This window comes from Eulemur rufifrons, chromosome 28 (assembly GCF_041146395.1).
Source record: "Eulemur rufifrons isolate Redbay chromosome 28, OSU_ERuf_1, whole genome shotgun sequence".
Taxonomy (NCBI): domain Eukaryota; kingdom Metazoa; phylum Chordata; class Mammalia; order Primates; family Lemuridae; genus Eulemur; species Eulemur rufifrons.
The window spans coordinates 48,510,565-48,530,845 of NC_091010.1; the positions used below are offsets into that span (position 1 = coordinate 48,510,565).

The 20,281-nt window shown below is 43.9% G+C and overlaps 1 protein-coding gene across 3 annotated transcripts in view; it reads right to left on the minus strand.

Moving 5' to 3' along the window:
* Positions 1-985: 985 nt before the first annotated feature.
* The window catches only part of ARMH3 (armadillo like helical domain containing 3), a 156,404-nt gene continuing 137,108 nt past the window's right edge, over positions 986-20,281 (minus strand). For 2 of the 3 annotated variants that reach the window (XM_069461159.1, XM_069461158.1), the window contains 2 exons: positions 4,846-4,962; positions 986-2,688 (listed from right to left, as the gene is read on the minus strand). In XM_069461159.1, the coding sequence (XP_069317260.1) occupies positions 2,596-2,688; positions 4,846-4,962 (210 nt within the window). In that variant the 3' untranslated portion in view covers positions 986-2,595. Of the gene's footprint in view, positions 2,689-4,845; positions 4,963-20,281 lie in introns of those variants that run through there. The other variant, XM_069461160.1, reaches the window with a different exon arrangement.

Consider the following 20,281-nt stretch of genomic DNA (forward strand, 5'->3'; position numbering starts at 1 on the left):
GTTTGGGGATCCAGGTGAGGATACAGAGGAGAAAAGAAATGCCTGTGTTATGAGGCCCCTTCCTTTAAGATTATCTCCTTTTCTGAAGGCAAGGGTTAGCACAGAGCTGGGCTCCCTCATCACTCAGGAATGGCTACAGAACGACTGAGCCCCATGTCTCAACTTCTCCAGGATGCTTCCTGGGCTCCCCACCCAAGAGCCCCCCCACTTGCCATGAGGATACGGGGATCATGTCTGGTTGGTCTGAAGGAGCTGAAATCAAAAGTTTCAGCTAAAATACTCAAGTACATTTAATTTCTCCAATTGGCTTTAATTTCCAAACACTTGATTCAATCAACCCAGCAGGAATTGTGGCAGGAGTTCTGGCATAAGAAGGGGACAAGCAGCTGAAGGTAGGATAGTCTTTAGGAGCAATGCCCTGCTCCTGGCTTTCCCCTGGCTCTAGAGGAGCCTCCATAGACCTGGCATAGAGGCTGGGCATAGATGGAGCAGGGGCAGCTTTCCATAGTTGATTTAGAAGTTGATTTCTAGGAGAAATAGGGACTCCTGTTTGGAGTTCCTGGCATAGATGTACGTGAAGAAACAGGCCAAGGGATGAGCCTTCACAAAGGAGGCCAAGTAGCCTTCTTAGTGCCCCATGCCCTAGACTTGTCATTGTTCACTTTATAGGAAAGGCTGTCAGGAATCCAGAAGTAGCCAAATGGGCTGGCTGGCCAACTCAATACCACAAAGTTTGGAGATAAGGGAATTCCCTTCTCCCTCCTTCTACCCAGAGGGCAAGGGAGGCTACAACTCTCTGAACCCAACTGGCCTCACTAGGGCCAGGAAACTCAGAGGAGGAGAGTCTATAAGGACAGACAGGAGTCCCTAGCCAGAAGGGACTGGCACCTGGGAGATACCTTAACTCTGTCTTTGAGAAATGAGTCTGGGCAACAGAAATTAATAATAATAATAAAAAAAAAGACACTAAAGACTGTCCCACACAAATCAATTTTTAATAACTTCAACTTGCCACCAGCTCCAGATCCAGCTGCCCTGGGGTTTATCACAATGGAAAACACTAAATGCCCCAGGCTGAGCTAACCATCTAGTGATCAGAGATGACCCAGCCTGCAATCTCATAAGAATCTACATCTATACACGACAGCCTGTTAGTGGATTCTCTGGAACTAGTGCATATCTGCTCAACGTGGGAGCCAGAACTCCGATTCCCAGGGAGGAAAGATATCCAAAAGAGATATGAGGTTAAATGGATAGTGGCCATGGAGGTCACAAACTTGCTTTTGCTGCTGGATTCCTGCACTTATCCCAGATTCTTCTGGTGCTGCTTGCTCCCCACCATCCTGAGGGCTTCAGAAAGTGCTTTAGAAAGGGAGGATCTCCAAGTAGCAGCTATTTCAGAGGCAGCTGTAGGGTAGGGAAAGCCTACAGTGGTCCCATGCAGGCTTTCCAAAGGAGGAACCACAGGCCAACTTCCCAAAGGTCAGGAGATTTTCCTATGGCCCCACCCAGAATATGAGTAGACAGAACAGAGGCCCTGTGGATGGCGCTCACCTGGCCTCTTTCAGATGGAGGGCACCCTGCCCCCAGCAGGTTTTCTCCCTCCCAGGCACCAGACCACAGCAGGAACAGATTCCTTCCCAGAGGAAATTCTCAGGCAGGCTAGATGTAAACAACAGCAGGGTGAGGGGGTGGGACATGTGGAGGGGAGCTCAGCAGAGGCAGGAGAGGCTCCCAGAGGAGGGGGTGGCAGGGAGGTGGGGAAGCTGCTGGAAAGGGAACCAGCAAAGTAGGCACCTTGAGGGCTCCAGAAAACCTGTCAATGTTTATTTCACACACACACCCTAAAGACAATTTAAACCAGATTAAAAATGAAAAGCTAAGGTTGTGACCCTATTGTGCTGCTGAGTCAATGGGTTGGAAGAAAGTGAATGCTAACCGGTACTCCTGGTACCAAAACCGAAATCCAGGAAGTGGTGGCAGGACAGCAGAGCACTGGGCAGATTCTAATCTCCAGTTTCCCAGAGGAGTCAATTCTGAATTTAGAAAACAGAAAAAGGGTACCTCATTCCTACCCTGCCCTAAGCCTGAGCTAAGGGTTCTAATGATTGGACAGAGTGCCAGCGGGGGCAGGGGATACAGATTTCAAGCCTAGCACAACCGCAAGCCCAAAGGAAGCAGGATCGGGTTCCAGCTACATCTGAGAGTTGATCTGTTTTCAGAAGCCAAGGAAAGCCATTGACCTTCAAGGTGTTGGCATCACCCCGGAGCTTAACCTGCCAGCTCCTGAAAATTAGTCAGTAGCCACAACTTGTAATCTCAGTTGGAAATGTGAAGGGCTATCCAGGGAGCCCACCCTGGAAGTTCCCACATTCCTGGAGGCCTCTCCCTGTGCCCACCCATTTCTCCCCAAATACGATCATCCCTGGCTTGCCCCTCCTGCCCCTGCTGTCCAAGCTCCACTGAAGCATGGCCTTCACCAAGAGAACTTGGTATCTATGTTTCTCTCCAAACTTGGGGCAGCCCCCTCTCCCCTTGATCCCCCAGGAGCCTCATGGATAAGGGCAGTCAGTGGCTGCTCAGGTAGGCGTGGCTTCAGGAGATAGTGGAGAACTCCTTGAGCAGGACTTCCTGGCTGAGTGTATGGAAGGCCAGGTTTCTCCGGACGTTGGTGCTAATGGATCGAACCTGGGAAAGGGTAGGGAAAGGTGGGAGGGCACAGGCAAAGAGAAAACAGGAGAGAGTCAGTTACAAACAGTAGAGGGTAGTGCCAGAGGCACAGGGCCGAGATGGAGTGCTAGAAGTTTCTCTCTTAGGAAATGAACCCTTAACAGCTATTATCCCTGCAGGCAAATGAGCAAACAGTTCCTTGACAGCAGGGAAGAAAAGAAGAGGGGCTGAGAGGCAGAAAACAGTGGATGTGAGAAGAGCATCTGGGCTGCTGGGGAGGCAGAAGGCGGCACATACAAGGAAGGAGGGCTGAGGGTGGCCTTTGTCCATGCAGAAGGGGGCCTGGTGTGGTCAGTGGTCTGATGGAAGAGCAGAAACTGATGCCAGAGGACTCATGCTCTAGGGGTATCTCCCTTTAGATGTGTTTCTAGTCTCCTCACTTTCCCTTTGGATTTATCTCCTTTTTGGGGTTGAAAGGAACATTTAGAGAGGTAGCCCGTGTCTGGCATAGATGGTAGGGGTATGATCCAAAGAGGCCAATGACCAGGACTAGGTAATGCAGCTAGTGAATCCCAGCTTGGGAGCAGGACCTAGTCCAGTACTCTTTCATACCAAACATGCCTGCCCACTGACAGGAAAGTCTGATGTATTTCCTTGCTGTTTGCCCACTGCTCGCCTCACGTGCTCTCTCTCCACAGAGAACCTTGCACTAAGCGTTGCCTGTGTCAGCAGGGGAAATATGTGTGGAGAAGGGGTCAGAGGGCCAAACTCCCTACTCTGACAGGGTTCCAAGGTGACTAAAGCAGACTCTTCAAGTGATTCTTCCATGGGAAATAGGTGTGTAGGTTGTATGAAAAACAAAAGGAGGAGGGAGGAGAAAAAGAATTTATGTCTGTCCTGGGCCCCAAAGTCCAGGGATCTTTTGTCCAATTTCTGCTTTGCTATAAGAAAGCAGAAATTAATGAAGGTGTCAGGCAGGAAGCAGAGAAAAGGGTAGCATGGCAAACAGCAGGCATCCCAAGCTCATTAGCTCCAAACTGGACCAGAACCTCTTTGCTCACCTGTGCCAGAGGAACAAATATATAAGTGGAATTGAGTAAGGCAGAGGCTAGTACCAAAGAGCCTTGAGACATTAACTCTAACTCTCTCTTTCACAACCCTCTTCAGCTCCGAAACACTCTTTCTGTTTATTGTTGGCTCCCAGTAATTCCCCCACATCAACTTAAGACTCACCAATTACCCCATAAAAATACTCTCCTCTGCTGTCTCTTTACACTAACGGCTTCCCTGTTCCAAACTCACTCAGTCCAGAGTATGTCTTCCTTACCCTGATCCTGGGGAATGTCACGTCAAGGTCAGAGTTGGGCTGTGTTTAGCATAACACAAACGATCCAAAATCCAGTACCTTCACCACGGATTTGAAATGGGGGAAATAAAAGCTGGACTGATGCAAGTTCTACCCCAGCAGAGGGAGGTCTGAGGACATGGGAAGTGGGTACCAGAGACCTGTGTGTCCTGGTTTCTCTCCCCAGCCAGATGTTTGTATAAACTAAGCATACAGGAGGCTAAGCTTTTCCTGAGAGCAGCTCTAAGCACAGAGCAGGAAAGGGACAGGCTAGTTCTGTGGAGATGCTGACTAGTAGGTGAAGTAGGAGGTAGAGTAAATGCTCACTGGCTCAAGGCGGCCAGGGGTGAGGGCTGCAGGAGGCACAGTGATTGGAACGTGGGAGTCAGCGTAGGGAATGAAGACTGGAGAACTAGACTGGAAAAGCACTCAGACCAGTAGCAGGAATTTGGGAAGAGGTAATTTCATGAGGAGATGAATCAATTACTCTCATTAGTTGCTCTGAGGACAGGATAAGGAATAATAAGCCAGAGCTGCCATTGGGCACACGTGTCAAACCCCATGCCCAGCTAGAGCTGGGCAAGGGCTGTCTCCATGGCTGCAGAGTACAGGTGGGCAATGCTAACTCAGGAATATCTTCTCGTACTGCCTGAGCTGCACTGCTTTGGGAGAGAAGATGCATACCCAATCCCAGCAGACCCCTCAAGTCTTGTTTTATCAGCCTTTGGCAAACTGCAGTTGTTCCCTAGAAGCCCACCAGCACAGTAGAACCCAGTGGCTGGGAATCGGCCCCCAAGAGACACAAGTAGAGATAGGGGCGAGGCACTCACCAGCTCTTTGAAGAAGGCAGCTTCCTTGTGCTGCTCTGAGTAGCGCTCATACTGGTCTAGGCCATCCTGCAGCTTCAGTGTGAGTGTGTCATAGTTGGCTCGCACCACCTCCAGTACCTGGGGGACGGCAAGGGCCAGGCAGGGCTTAGGCCATGCAAATCTCAGGTCACTTAGCCCCACACTGCTGCCCTATTGGGTTGGGTTCAGACTGGGATGACACCCCCAAAGACGTTTGCTCACTATGGGAGTAATTCTTCAGGCTTTTGGTACCACTGTCTAACCTCTTTTATTCCTGCCTTTCCTGACCAGTTCAGCTTGGTCACCAAGGCTGTTTACTGGATATGGTAAAAAAGCATGAGAAGAGGTGATGGAACAGTGAGTGTCTGAGCTCACCAGTATCCCTGATACCATCAATGTGCTCTCAGCCCTATCCTGAAGCTTTCTCTGACCAGGCTGTTATAGTTGCTGTGACTTTGCCAATGTCTCCTTCCTTCTCCCTTTCTGGGAACCACATTTCTTCAGTCTTGGGATGTTCCTCAGCACCATCTGCCACTTGTTTTCATCTCTCAGTGCCAACTCGATCTTCCTATCCAGTGCCCGGATTGAACTTTCGGGCATCCCAGCCTTGGGGTATAGGGGACACTTTCAAGACTAAGCCAGAGCTTTTGTTCTGATGAAGGGTCTCCCTCCCATAATACCTCTCTGATTTTCTATGGGGATAGGACTGACTCTAGACTTCCGCTGACTCTAGGAACACTGGATATCTGTGGTTACAGAAAAAAAGGACTATCCTAGCCAGGCCAGACGTGACTTTAACTTATAAGATCATGAATCAAAGACAAGAACAGTCATGGGGAGAGGCACTACATCAAGTCAGAAGAAGTAAGCCGAGAAAAAGGAGACACCAGGAGAGACAATGACTGTGCACTCTGGTAATCTTGGTGAAGCTGATCTGCCCTGGAGGAAAGCCTATGACATCATGGAGAACTCCCTACTCTGTAGGGAGCTTGAGGGGAAATAAGTGAGCGATGAGGGACACTTAGCTCTGACAGAAGTGGTAAGAGTAGGGGATGGGGGGAGGAAATAAGCCAGATTCAGGACAGGTCAGGAAAGACTCCTGAGGGGTGCAAAGGTGACTCTGGATTGTTCCTTGCACCAGTCCAAATTTGAGCCAGGGCAAACTTCACTTGATAGCAAACAGTGCCTGCCAAGAATTCCGGAGGAGAGAGAAGGGCTGGAGAGCATGGAAAGGCTTATGACTCTATGAGAGAGTTGCTGAGTTTGGGTTTGGAGGGAAAGGAGAGCTAGGGCAAAGGTCTGGCCCAGCTTTCTTCCATGTGGACACCCAGCTTCACAAGATCATTTTGCCTGGCTGTTTCCCACAGACCGTAGTATAGGCTAGTTCCTCTACTTCTCATTTCTTTCATCAGCTCTGTAGGCAGGAAGACTGGTACCCAACAATGGCAGTTACCCACAAAGTAATCTGGCCCTCTCATGTACATGGGCTACACTCGTGGCTGGAATATCTACAGCCAAGGTCTTGGCTCAGAAGTGAATGGCTCAAGCCCAGAAAAAGGCAAAATTCCTGAAGATGGAACCAGCTCCTAGGAACCAGGCAGAATGGAATATATGTTTTCCTAAGCCCTGAAATCTGGGTAGCCTCAGTAATGCCTATGACCTAGCAACCTGGGCTCAGCCTTACCTGAGGGGTATCAGGTGCCAAAAGAAAAACACCATGCTAAAGCCAGTTTCTGAGAAAAAGGTGTAGCATGTGAATAGATGGCTATACCTTCTGACTACATTCTGAGAGCCTCAGGCCTCCAGTAAGGTTGCCTTGCTTGATTACCTGGGCTTCCTCCTCTTGCCAAGGCAGAGTGGAAGATCTAAGGTCTTACTTAGAACAGGGATTTTCTTTCCTTTCCCAGTAAAGTTGGCTTTTGCCAGTATAGCCTAGTACAGTTTGTTGCAGGGAGGTAAAAGCAGAGAAGGCACCTGAGCTACTACCTCCTTGGAAAGAAACTAGAAGCTTGTTTGGACTTAGAGAATATATGATCTCAGCTCTCCTCTTGTCCAGACGCTGCCTATTGCCACCTCCTCCTTCCCTGCTTTTTGTGGGCTTACTTCCTTTATTCCTCTTTTACCCTAAGTTGTCTGTTGGTTCATCTAGTCTCTGCTGTCTCCTGCCCTCATCACTTTCCTTTTACTCGCAGGGGAAGACATTCTAAATTCAAGTCTAGGCCTCAGTCCATCCTGGACTTCAGAGCACTAGGGGGTACTTGGCCTAGCCTGGGACTTCGCTTTCTATAGCTTTAGACTTTAGGAACATGTCCCATTTAAGCCTCAACACTGGCCTGGGACATGGCAAAGGCAGCACTTAGGCAAGGGGCAATCTCTCAGAGCCCCTGTGCGCCTAATGGCCTTATGCTTTACTATAATTTGCAGCCTCAGTATCTGGCTTCCTTGCAACTCCAAAGACCCCTCCCAGAGTGAAATCCCTTTCCAAATCAGCAGTTAACAGTCTATGCCCAAGCAAAAGCTTTCTTTCATCAGCTGTTGGGCTTGTGGGATTCCTAGAATCACGTCCATCACTGTAGCTCAAGGTAGTATCAAAGTCAGTAAATCACCTACAAGTCACACGCTCTCTCTGTAAAGAATCCTTACACCCCTACCTATGACCCTCAGTAGACAGGAACCTGGGTCGTGGCAAGGGCCTGATGAAAAGATAACTGAATTGGGAGTTCTACTCTTTCTATAGAACTTCAGACAATTCACCTAACCTCTTTGAGTCTCAGCCCTTCTGTCTATAAAATAGAACTTTAACTCACCTTCTTAAAATGATACGAGAGTAAAAGTTTTAAGTTCCTGAAAGTAACATACATTTGATGGAAACACTGTCATCCCAATGGCTACAGAGCTACCTGGACAGCTCCTGGGACTTAAGAATAACTACCTTCACAGTCCAGGAAGTATCTACCTATTTCAAACTGTCCCAAAGATCCTACATGCATAAATGATTCTTCATCACAAGGGAACATCTTCTGGACTCAAGTGGAAGACCGGGGATATACAAATGGCCTCAGTTTCAAAGATCCCATGCCCTCTTCTTTGCCTTAAAACACTTTGCCTCAATTCAGACAAGGGAAAAACAAACTGGGTAAGGGTAGGAAAGACCTAAACACCTGCCCCTGAGGTCTCTGGAGGGAAAAAGCCTGAGAAGACAGCATTAAGAACATAGGCTCTGAGGTCAGAAAGCTGAATTGTAGTCCCAGATCAACCACTAATTAGCTATATAAATTCATACAAGTTTCTTAATCTCTTTAAGCCCCAGTTTTCATACTTTAAAATGGAGATAACACTATCTACCTCATAAGACTGATTTGGGGATGCAATGACATGATTGTCCAATGCTTGGCACATAATGAATAGTCAATAATGTTACAAATTTTATAATTAAAGCCTCTTTCTGGTGATAAGGGGTATTTGGAAGTTCTGGCTGTCTCCAGATAGTTCTAACTATAAGCCAGGAGCTAGGGCCTCACACATCTTCATTTAGTCCGTGGGGGATTCTGGTGAAGAGGAAATTATAGTCCCCATTCAATGTGAAAGCAAGCCTCCCATAATGACCTCACTGTTATCAGTGTAAACAGCAATGCATCAGCCAGAAGTGAGAGAATGCCCAGTACAACTTTGGTAATGCAAGGGGATATAGGTTATACTAAAGAAAACCTGAGCCCAGAGGCTTGGCCTTGCTTGACACAGGTTGTGACCCACATCAGGCCACATCAAGATCAGGATGTCTTCAATGACAGGAAATAGATAAGATCCTAGTACAAGAGGTTAGTTCAAAATCGCTGCTAAGATTTCAGACACATACAAACCCTAGTAAAATATGCATTCCCCACAGACTGCTCAGTAGCCTGTGCCCCATTTTTTTTTTAAAGCAGGGCCTTTGGTTTTTGTTTTGTTTTTATTTTGTTTTGTTTTGTTTTAGAGACAGGGTCTTACTTTGTCACCTAGGCTGGAGTACAGTGGTGTGATCATAGCTCACTGCAACCTTGAAATCCTGGGCTCAAGTGATTCTCCTGCCTCAGCCTCCCAAGTAGCTGGGACTACAGGCACACACCACCACACCTGGCTAATTTTTTTTTTTTTTTTTTTTTAATTTTAGAGATGGGATATTGCCATGTTACCCAGGCTGGTCTTGAACTCATGGCTTAAAGTGATTCTCCCACCTTGGCTTCCCAAAGTGCTAGGATTACAGGTGTGAGCCATTGTGCCCAGTCCCTATTTTTTTTTTTTTTTTTGTTGAGACAGAGTCTCACTTTGTTGCCCAGGCTAGAGTGAGTGCCGTGGCGTCAGCTTAGCTCACAGCAACCTCAAACTCCTGGGCTCAAGCGATCCTACTGCCTCAGCCTCCCGAGTAGCTGGGACTACAGGCATGCGCCACTATGCCCGGCTAATTTTTTCTATATAGATTTTTAGGTGTCCATATAATGTCTTTCTATTTTTAGTAGAGACGGGGTCTCGCTCAGGCTGGTCTCGAACTCCTGACCTTGAGCAATCCACCCGCCTCGGCCTCCCAGAGTGCTAGGATTACAGGCGTGAGCCACCGCGCCCGGCCCCAGTCCCTATTTTTCATTCTTCTTCTTCTTCTTTTTTTTTTTTTTGAGACTGAGTCTCACTCTGTCACCTGGGCTAGAGTGCTGTGGTGTCAGCCTAGGTCACAGCAACCTCAAACTCCTGGGCTCAAGCAATTCTCCTGCCTCAGGCTCCTGAGTAGCTGGGACTACGGGCACGCACCACCACACCTAGCTACTTTTTCTATTTTTAGTAAAGATAGGGTCTCACTCTTGCTCAGGCTGGTCTCGAACTCCCAACCTCAAGCGATTTTTCTGCCTCAGCCTCCTAGAGTGCTAGGATTGTAGGCATGAGCCACCGTGCCTGGCCCCTATTTTTTAATTTGTGTGTGTGTGTGTGCGCGCGCGCGCACGCGCGCGTGTGTGGTGTGTGTGTGTGTGTGTGTGTGTGCAGGGGAGTCTCACTATTTTGCCAAGGCTGATCTCAAATTCCTAGGCTCAAGCAATCTTCCCATCTCAGCCTCCTGAGTAGCTGGGATTACAGGCATACACCACTGTGCCCAGAATAATATTTTCTTATAATATTATGAAGTTTAGAAATGATATATAAAATAAATATAAAAATATATATGATAGAATCTAGCAAATAGAAGGTACCAAATGAATGAAGGCTATTGAGATGAAAACAAGAGGAAAAATGGCAATAGAAAGTATCTGATGTATTCAAATAAGATGAAATAGCTGGTTAAATGGTAGCCAGGAGAGCCTAGAGTTATCCCTAGCATCTGAGGACAGTAGCATGTAAGGCAACCATACCTCTTTTTGCCAAAGTGTTACCACAGGGACAGAACAATAGAATTAAAAGTTCTGGGCTGGGCACAGTGGCTCATACCTGTAATCCTAGCATTCTGGGAGGCTGAGGTGGGAGGATTGCTTGAGCTCAGGAGTTTGAGGCCAACCTGAGCAAGACCCCATCTCCACAAATAATAGAAAAAATTAGCCAGGTGTGGTGGCACACGCCTGTAGTCCCAGCTACTCGGGAGGCTGAGGCAGGAGGATTGCTTGAGCCCAGGAGTTTGAGGTTGCTATGAGCTAGGCTGACGCCACGGCACTCTAGCCCAGGCAACAGAGTGAGCTCACTCTGTCTCCAAAAAAAATAAATAAATAAAATTTCTAGAAGGAACCTTTAAAATCACCTACCTAGTTCATGGCCCTCATTTCATAGATGAAGAAACAGATGTCTAGAAAGACTGTAAATTGCACAAAGCCACAAAACTAGGATTAGATACCAGAATTTTCTGACTCCCAATCTATTGTTCTTCCTATACTAGCAGACTGGTCTAACTTGGGACATGTTCTTGGGTTTATAAGGCTAAACTTGGTCTTCAGAGACCAAAGATTCAAGGAATTCAAACCCTCTCCTCCTAAGAGCTGGGAAAGTAACCTGGTGAAGACCTGATTTTGAGCATTAATGACTATCAGCCTCCTCAGGGCTCCAGAGCTTGCCAATTTCCCCCAGCAGCAACTGAAAGATCCTGCTCAACTTTGTTGATAGTTGGTATAAACCACCACCAAAACTTTATAGACTATTCCAAACTCATCAGCAAAATCTGATTTTGGCTGCTGTTTTAATTGCTCAATACTCATTTCAAAGTCCTTCATCTTTAATTGGGTTTTTTAGGCCTCAGCCAACCTGTGGTCTTTAGGCCTGGGGAGAAGTGTTAAAAGGATTCAATAAATCTACAATGAAGGTTCATACCTCACGGCCAATCTCCCAAAGAGACTGTAATCATCCTGTTCCACTTCTATGCAGTCCTGCTTTAACCCTGTCAAATCCCTAATCATAGAAAAATTAATCTCTGGGTAGCATGAAAGAGATATCAGAGTTAAAATGGAATTAGGAGGGAAAAGAATAAGGGTTTTTTATTGGATTTTTACGATAATCTCCATCTATCCGTCCCACTGGACTCTAACCATTTGTTCTACTTCAGGTATTTACTCATTAGAGACCATGCAGGAAGGACAGCTTGAGGGATCAAGCCCTGAAACCACAAACAAGATCATCACCAGGCATAAGTCTGGACACTGCCCTTCCTTCTCTTTCCCATCATTTAGAAGCGACTGAGCAGGCAGTGGTTTATTCTATAATATAAGCTGATGATGAAGAAATAATGAGTTTGGTCCATGGAAAGCTGGGTAATGGAGTTTATCCCTCACAATCATTCAGGATTTGGGACACATCTATCCTGGCGCCCACAGAATCAAGAAGATCTGAATAATTAGGTTTACGCCTCATGCCACCTCTCCGAACTGTTCATAGCTCTGACCTCCTGGTCCTAGCATAATGCCCTATCCCTAAAAGAAATAGTGCTTAGCACACAGCAGGACTTCAGTAATGATCACTGGCAAATGGATTGTTAAAGATGAGAGGAAGGTCCAAGAAGCTGTAGCCAGTTTTTATGAAAAAGACAGACTGAGGTTTCCCTCTCATCATCTGTGGAGGGACAAGTCAAATATACATCCCTCAGCCAGGAAAGCTGAAGCCTTTTTCCTTCCAATACCTAGTAAACTTCCTTCAACTCAAAGGAAGATACCCTTTCCTATAAAAATAAGGATGACCTACTCAGGGCATTGCCTAACTCCCTTCTCTGGATTTGTTACAGAGCTGAAATGTTCTGTAAACTTATTTTCTCTGAAAGGACTTAATCTAGCCTCCCACCCTTTCCTTTACTTTCCTAAAGCCAGACCTTCCCCAGAACTAGCTGTGTATCTTCCAATGCAGAACAGCCAGCCCTCTTCTCTCCCAGAAGCAATAAAGGTCTGTCCCTAACTTTGCAATTTCACCAGTCTAAGGACAGCCTCTCAGTAGCATTCTCACAATTAAGTTAAGTGGTCGTCAGGTGTTAACTTGGAAGAGGAATTCTGATGAAAGAGAAACAAAAAGCCAATTCTTCTTCCCCCATAATCTATATTTATGCTTCCAAATTCAGGGCTATTTAAAGCTAAACAAGAAGCACTACAAAGATGTTCTCGAAGTAAAGACCCTGGCAGGTCACTGTTGGGTCTAGTTGCACCTGGGTGCTGAAAAAGAGTTTCACCCAATAGCTAGTAATATTCAAGATAGCATAGTGTTTAAGAGTCAGCCCGCCTGGACTCATATCCTATCTTCATCACTTACTAGCAGGGTGGAGCTAGGTGAGCCTCAGTTTTCTCATCTTTAAAATGGGAATAATAATAATTTCATCATATAGAGTTTTTTCTGAGGACTAAATAAGGCAATGTATACACAGTGCCAAGTGTATCACTTGCCATACAGAAAGTACTTATTAACTGTAGTAATAACTATTATTTTTTTTCACCTTGATATGACCCTAGGAATAACTTTTTTTTGTAACCACCTATCCCCATGCTCTAGAATAACTTTTTTAGGGCCTGAAATTGAGAAATCTGACCTATTTCCATAGCTTCCCTTTCAACCACTGCCATAAACAAGCAAACTCCCCCCATTCCTGTAACCTTTTGGGAAGATATCTGAATTCTATAGGCTTCCCAATGAGAGATTTCCTATGGAAGAAAAACATACTGCTTTAGGTTTTGTGCATTATCAGGTGTAAGCAGATTGGCAGGCCCTCTCTTAGAGAAACAAACATGCTATTACTACTGATTTCTTCACTGAAATTTGTCATAGCCAGATGCTTAGCACCCTGAAGGAGACTTGGTGTGACATTATGGATTTTTCACATACTTAACAGAGTCCTAATAAATAGAAAATAGCCAACATGCTTGTGGACTAATTTAGTAACACAGGCCCAACCAAAAAAGAAAGGAATCTCTAATCAAGGTCACATGGTAAGATTACAGTTAGACCCTGACAGTATACTCAGCACTGTTCTCAACACTGCGATAAGCTTCTAAAGCCCTCAGAGCCAAGTCCTGCATTTATGGAGCTAACAAGCAAACTGGGGAATCAAGATAAACCCCCATTGAAAGGCACAGCTGCAGACATAAGCACATATAACAGGGTTGAGCCAGTAGCACTAAGTGTGATTTGGAGTCAGCTGCATAGCTGATCAGTGAATGGGCAGCTAGGTTAGGATAATGTCACACCTTCTAAGACAGGGAAAAGTAAGGAATCCAAGGGCTCGTCTCTTTTATCTACCATCTCTTCCACTTTACATTACTGTGGCAGCTAATTCTGAATACAAAATTCTCCACTAATATAGAAGGGCCTTCAAGACAGCAGCTGCAGAAAGGACCATTAGCTTGGACAGGTTTGTGACTCTGGCACTGACAGCTTAGGCTCCATCAGGACCAATCACCTGAAGGGCAGATTGTTCAGGCTCAGCTCTGACACTGAAAAAATAAGTCCTGTACAAAGGATGAACAAAAGATGTAAAGGGTAAGGAAGTAATGTCATTTTACTTTCAAAATATACAAGCTATATATAGTTGCAGTTTATCAGAAATCAGGTTTGATCCATTCTGAAATGCCCTTCTGACGTATGTTCAATCTAGCGACAAATTTCAACTGCATAAATTCAGCTTAAATGTGCAGTGTACTCATTAGATAACTGTCCAAAACAACCTAAGCAGACACACATGGTGATCTTTGAGCAGCCAGGTTCAAAGACTTGCTGAGCTATTTTTAGCACTTGTTTGCATATAGCAACGAAAAGATTTGTATTTCAGAAGACAAGGAGAAGAAACAATTTGATTCGTGAGCTCCAAGGCTACCCAGAGAAGACTACTGGCTTCTTTCAGATGCTACCTGCTTACCCTTCTGTTATACAGGACAAAACCTGGTCCATGTTCAGATGGGCAGGACCTAACAGAGGCATAGTGACCAAGCAGATAGTTAAAAGGACAAAATATCAGAGACCCAAAAGCTTCACGTTCAAACTCTCCTTGCTGTTTTGAGAGAGTTGAGAGCTGAGACTTTGTAAATGATCAATGTTAAGGCTGAGATCTAGGCTCAGGAATAGAAGGAAAAAATAGCAAAAGGGAATAGATACCTTTTAGTGAATTATCTTAAAAAGGATATAAAAATGCTCACTATATATATATATATATATATACCATTTCCAATATCCATTCAAGACTTTCCTCTGTAGTAACTGAAAAAAGAGGAAGGAAAAAAGAGAATGAAGCAGGAAGAGACTATATATACACATTTCATGCAAGACAAGGTTCTCTGAAAAGTGTGTGAAATTAAAAAGAAATTCAACTGGGTAACTCAGGGTACACTGTAATGTTTTAAAGTGGTTCAGGATTTCCACTTGCAGTCATGATAGAGTAACTGAGAACTGGGAAAGAAATCACTCTTTTCAGACACTGGATAATAGGCAGTGCAGGGCCGGGCACAGTGGCTCATGCCTGTAATCCTAGCACTCTGGGAGGCCGAGGTGGGAGGATAGCTCAAGGTCAGGAGTTCAAGACCAGCCTGAGCAGAAGCGAGACCCCCGTCTCTACTAAAAAAAAAAAAAATAGAAAGAAATTAACCGGAAAACTAAAAATATATAGAAAAAGTTAGCCGGGCATGGTGGCGCGTGCCTGTAGTCCCAGCTGCTCGGGAGGCTGAGGCAGGAGGATTGCTTGAGCCCAGGAGTTTGAGGTTGCTGTGAGCTAGGCTGACGCCACGGTACTCTAGCCCGGGCAACAGAGTGAGACTCTGTCTCAAAAAAAAAAAAAAAAAAAACAAAACAAAACCAGGCAGTGCAGGACAAAAATCCTGAGAGAAGGAAAACAAACAAGGTGAGCATGAAGGGCCTTGCTGGGCTAGGGAGACATACTGGAGTTTGGGGAGGCAGAAGTAGCTGGAATTTGTGACGCAGAATATCAGAGAGGAGGGAGATCGGCAGAGAAAGACCTTCAGAAATTTGCACAATGTTCCCACTGAATCTGTTCCTGAATAATAAGGGCTGCATGTGTGAGGTCTGACTCAACCAGGTCAGACAAAAAAAGGACTGAGGATCTGTAAGCTAACATTCTCATAGCTTACACAGGACTGGAAGATGTTTGAATTTTGAACAAGAATGGAGAGTACTTGTTGAATACCTAGGGCATTCAAAAGAGACACCTTTATACATCGTTCATTTAAGAGCTCAAAGGAAAAAAAAAAAAGAGAGACACCAGAAATGATTACATCTTAGCAGTGGCACTAAACTAGGCCTAGAGTAAAGGCTACTCTAAACCTACCCAAATGAAGGTTAAAAAGAAGTATCAAAAGGATCATGCTGCTCCACAAATAATTTACCCAACTTTCTGAATAAAGTCCAACACTGTTTAAAGAAAAACAACAAAATCTAACACTTAATTACATAACGATTGCAATGACCAGTATCCAATAAAAAAATTACCAGACATGTCAAGAAGCAGAAAAATGTGACCTATAACCAAAAGAAACACCAACCAATGGAAACAGACCCAGAAATGAGAGAGATGATGGAATTAGCAACAAAGGCATTTAAAGAGCTATTATTTAAAAAAAAAAAAAAAAAAAAAAAAAAAACCATTAATACAATAAAGAACAAAGTGGTAGACATAAGGCACAACATGATAAAATTGCTGAAAACCAGTGTTAAAGAAACAGTATTAAAACCAGCTAGAGCAGCAGTCTCCAACCTTTTGGTACCAGGGACTGGTTCCATGGAAGACAATTTTTCTATGGACTGGGGGGTGGGGGAGATGACGAGCGGCTATAAATACAGATGAATCCCGCCACTCACCTCCTGCTGTGGGGCCTTGGTTCCTAACAGGCCACAGACTGGTACTGGTCTCTGGCACGGGTTGGGGACTGAAGAGCTAGAGGAAAAAAACTACACATTACGTGGCTGGGCACAGTGGCTCACACCTGTAATCCTAGCACTCTGGGAGGCCGAGGCGGGTGGATTGTTTGAGCTCAGGACTTCGGGACCAGCCTGAGCAAGAGCGAGACCCCGACTCTACTAAAAATAGAAAGAAATTAGCTGGACAACTAAAAATATATAGAAAAAATGAGACAGGCATGGTAGCGCATGCCTGTAGTCCCAGCTACTCGGGAGGCTGAGGCAGGAGGACCACTTGAGCCCAGAAGTTTGAGGTTGCTGTGACCTAGGCTGACACCACGGAACTCTAGTCCAGGCAACAAAATGAGACTCTGTCTCAAAAAAAAAAAAAAAAAAAGGACATATTATGTACAGAGGTGCAAAGATAAGAATTCACGCTTCTTGTCAGAAACTATGTAAGCCAGAAGACAATGTAATGATACTTGTGTTGACTGAAAAAAATACTGTTAACTAAGAATTCTATATCCAGCAAAAACATCTTTCAGAAATAAAAGTAAAATAAAGACCTTTTCAAACAATCTGTGAGAATGTGTTGCCAAAAGTCCTATACTACAAGAGATGTTAAAAGATTCTTTTAGCAGAAGGAATGTTACGTTACCTGGATCTATAAATAAGGACGAAGAGCCCTAGAGATGTTAAATACATGGGTAAATAAAAATTACTTTTACATACATTTAAAAATGAGGAAAAAGATAATTGATTCTTTAAAGCAAAAAATAATAAAAATATATTATGAAATTTAAAATAATCCTAGGAGAAACATGTATGACAATAGTATAAATGACAGAAAGGGGGAAATGGAAATATATTATTACAAGTCTATTACATGTTAGGTGAAGTCATATAGCCTTTTCTGAAGGCACACTGTGATAAGTTAAAGATGTACATTGTAATCCTTACAGCAACCACTAAAAAAAGAAAATGAAGAAGGATAGGGCCGGGCGCGTGGCTCACGCCTGTAATCCTAGCACTCTGGGAGGCCGAGGTGGGCGGATCGTTTGAGCTCAGGAGTTCGAGATCAGCCTGAGCAAGAGCGAGACCCCATCTCTACTAAGAATAGAAAGAAATTAGTGGCCGGGCGCGGTGGCTCACGCCTGTAATCCTAGCACTCTGGGAGGCCGAGGTGGGCGGATCGTTTGAGCTCAGAAGTTCGAGACCAGCCTGAGCAAGAGCGAGACCCCATCTCTACTAAAAATAGAAAGAAATTATATGGACAGCTAAAAATATATATAGAAAAAAAATTAGCCAGGCATGGTGGTGCATGCCTGTAGTCCCAGCTACTCGGGAGGCTGAGACAGGAGGATCGCTTGAGCTCAGGAGTTTGAGGTTGCTGTGAGCTAGGCTGACGCCACGGCACTCACTCTAGCCTGGGCAACGGAGTAAGACTCTGTCTCAAAAAAAAAAAAAAAAAAGAAGGATAGTTAAAAAGTCAATAGTGGATATTAAATGGAATCATAAAAAAGACTCACTAAAACCAAAAGAGGACAGAAAAAGAAAAAATGAACAGATGAGAGAAATAGGAAAAAATAAGATGGTAGATTTTTAATTCAGCTATATTGATAAATAAATTAAATGTAACACTCCAATCTAAAGGCAGAGATTGTCAGGCTGGATACAAAATCAAGACCCAACTAGGGTTGCCTAAAAGAAATAAAATAAATAAATAAATAAAATCTACCTAAAATACAAAGACACAGGTTGGAAGTCATAAGATGGAAAAAGATATGCTGTTCAAAACTAATTAAAAGAAAGTTGAATTGCTACATTAATATCTGGCAAAGGAGAATTCAAAACAAGGAATGGTATCAGAAATAAAGAATAAAATTTCATAATGATAAAAGGGTCAATTCATCATAAAGACATAGTAACCCTCTATATATATGCATCTAATAAAGGAGCTTCAAAACTAATGAAGCAAAATTGACAAAGAAGAAATAGAAAAATCTACAATGATGGTTAAAGGTTTTGATACTACTCTAAATAACTGATAGAACAAATAATTGACTCTTGTACAAATGGGTTTGAACTGTGTGGGTCCACTTATATGTAGATTTTTTTCAGTAAATACATCAGAAAATTTGGAGATTTGCAGCAATTTGAAAAAACTTGCAGATGAACTGTGTAGCCTAGAAATATTGAAAGAATTAAGAAAAATTAGGTATGTCATGAATGCATGAAATATATGTAGATACTAATCTATTTTATTATTTACTACCATCAAATATACACAAATCTATTATAAAAAGTTAAAATTTATCAAAACTTATGCACATACTTTTGTATTGTCTTTGGCACCATTCACAGTTGAGAGATATAAACAAACACAAAAAGACAATATTAAATCATAACTACATAAAATGAACTGTAGTACATACTATACTACTGTAATAATTTCGTAGCCACCTACGAATTCTGTAGCATTACTATCACAATGAACTCAAGTGCTGCCGAGTCTGTGCTCAAAACGCTGTGTGACACTAATCAGTTCAGCGTGAGCAGTTTGTCTCTCCAGTAAATTTCACATCGCAGTAAAAAACACAGTTCTCACATAGTTTTCATTATGTTTCATGCAATGCTATAAACCTTGAATAAACACCATGGGACCCATATGAAATGCCATTAATGATGCTAGAAGTGCTCCCAAGAAGCAGAGAAAAGTCATGACATTTCAAGAAAAAGTTGAATTGCTTGATATTTTCCATAGACTGAGGTCTGCAGCTGCAGTTGCTCAACATTCCAAGATAAATGAATCCAGCATAAGGACCATTATTAAAAAAAAAAAAAAAAAGGAAATTCATGAAGGCTTTGCTGCAGCTACACCAGCATGTGCAAAAACCTTGCACTTTTTGCAAAATACCTTTTTACCTCAGACTGAAAGTGTAGCTTTTATGTGGTATAGGATTGCTATAGGAAAGGCAAATCTATAGACTCTAATATGATTCAAGAAAAAGCGAAGTCATTATATGACAACTTAAAGCAAAAGGAAGGTGAAGGATCTAAAGCTGGAGAATATTTGTTTGTTTTTTTAAAGACAGGGTCTTGCTCTGTGGCCCAAGCTGAAATGTAGCGGCATAGTCATAGCTCACTGCAGCCTCCAACTCCTGGGCTCTCAAGTGATCCTCTTGCCTCAGCCTCCCAAGCAGCTAGGACTACAGGTATGCATTACCATGCCAGGCTAATTTTTAAAATTTTTTGTAGAGACAGGGTTTTGCTATGTTGCCCAGGCTGGTCTGGAACTCCTAGCCAGAAGCCATTTTCCCACCTCGGCCTCCCAAAGTGCCGAGGTGTGAGCCACTGTGCCCAGCCTAAAGCTGGAGAATTTAATACCAGCAAAGGATGGTTTGATAATTTTAGAAAGAAGTTTGGTTTAAAAAAACATCAAGATAACAGAAGCAGCTTCTGCCAACCAAAAGGCAGCAGACAAGTTCCCAGATGCCATTAAGAAAATCATTGAGAAGAAAGGACAACTGGCCTGAACAGGTTTTTAATGCAGATGAAAGTACACTATTCTGGAAAAAAAAAAATTGCCACAAAGGACATTTATTAGTAAGGAAGAGAACTGAGTGCTAGGATTTAAGGTAAGAAGGGAAAGACTAATTCTACTGTTTTGTGCAAATGCAGTCGGGTTTATGATCAGGACTGCCCTTATCGATAAAGCTGCTAATCCTGAGCCTTGAAGGGAAAAGATAAACACCAACTGCTGGTCTTCTGGTTATACCAGAAGGCCTGGACAATGAGAACACTTTTTCTGGATTGGTTCCATTGATTTTTTTGTCACTGAAGTCAGGAAGTACCTTGCCAGTAAGAAACTGCCTTTTAAATGTTCTTTTCATACTAGACAATGCCCCTGGCCACCCAGAACCCCACTCGTTCAACACCAACAGCATCAAAATGCTCTACTTGCACTGTTAACACGATATCTCTAATTCAGCCTCTAAACCAGGGAGTCATAAGGACCTGTAAGGCTCATTACACGTAGTACTCTATGGAAAGGACTATCAATGCTAGGAAGAGAACTCCAATGGAGAGATCATGG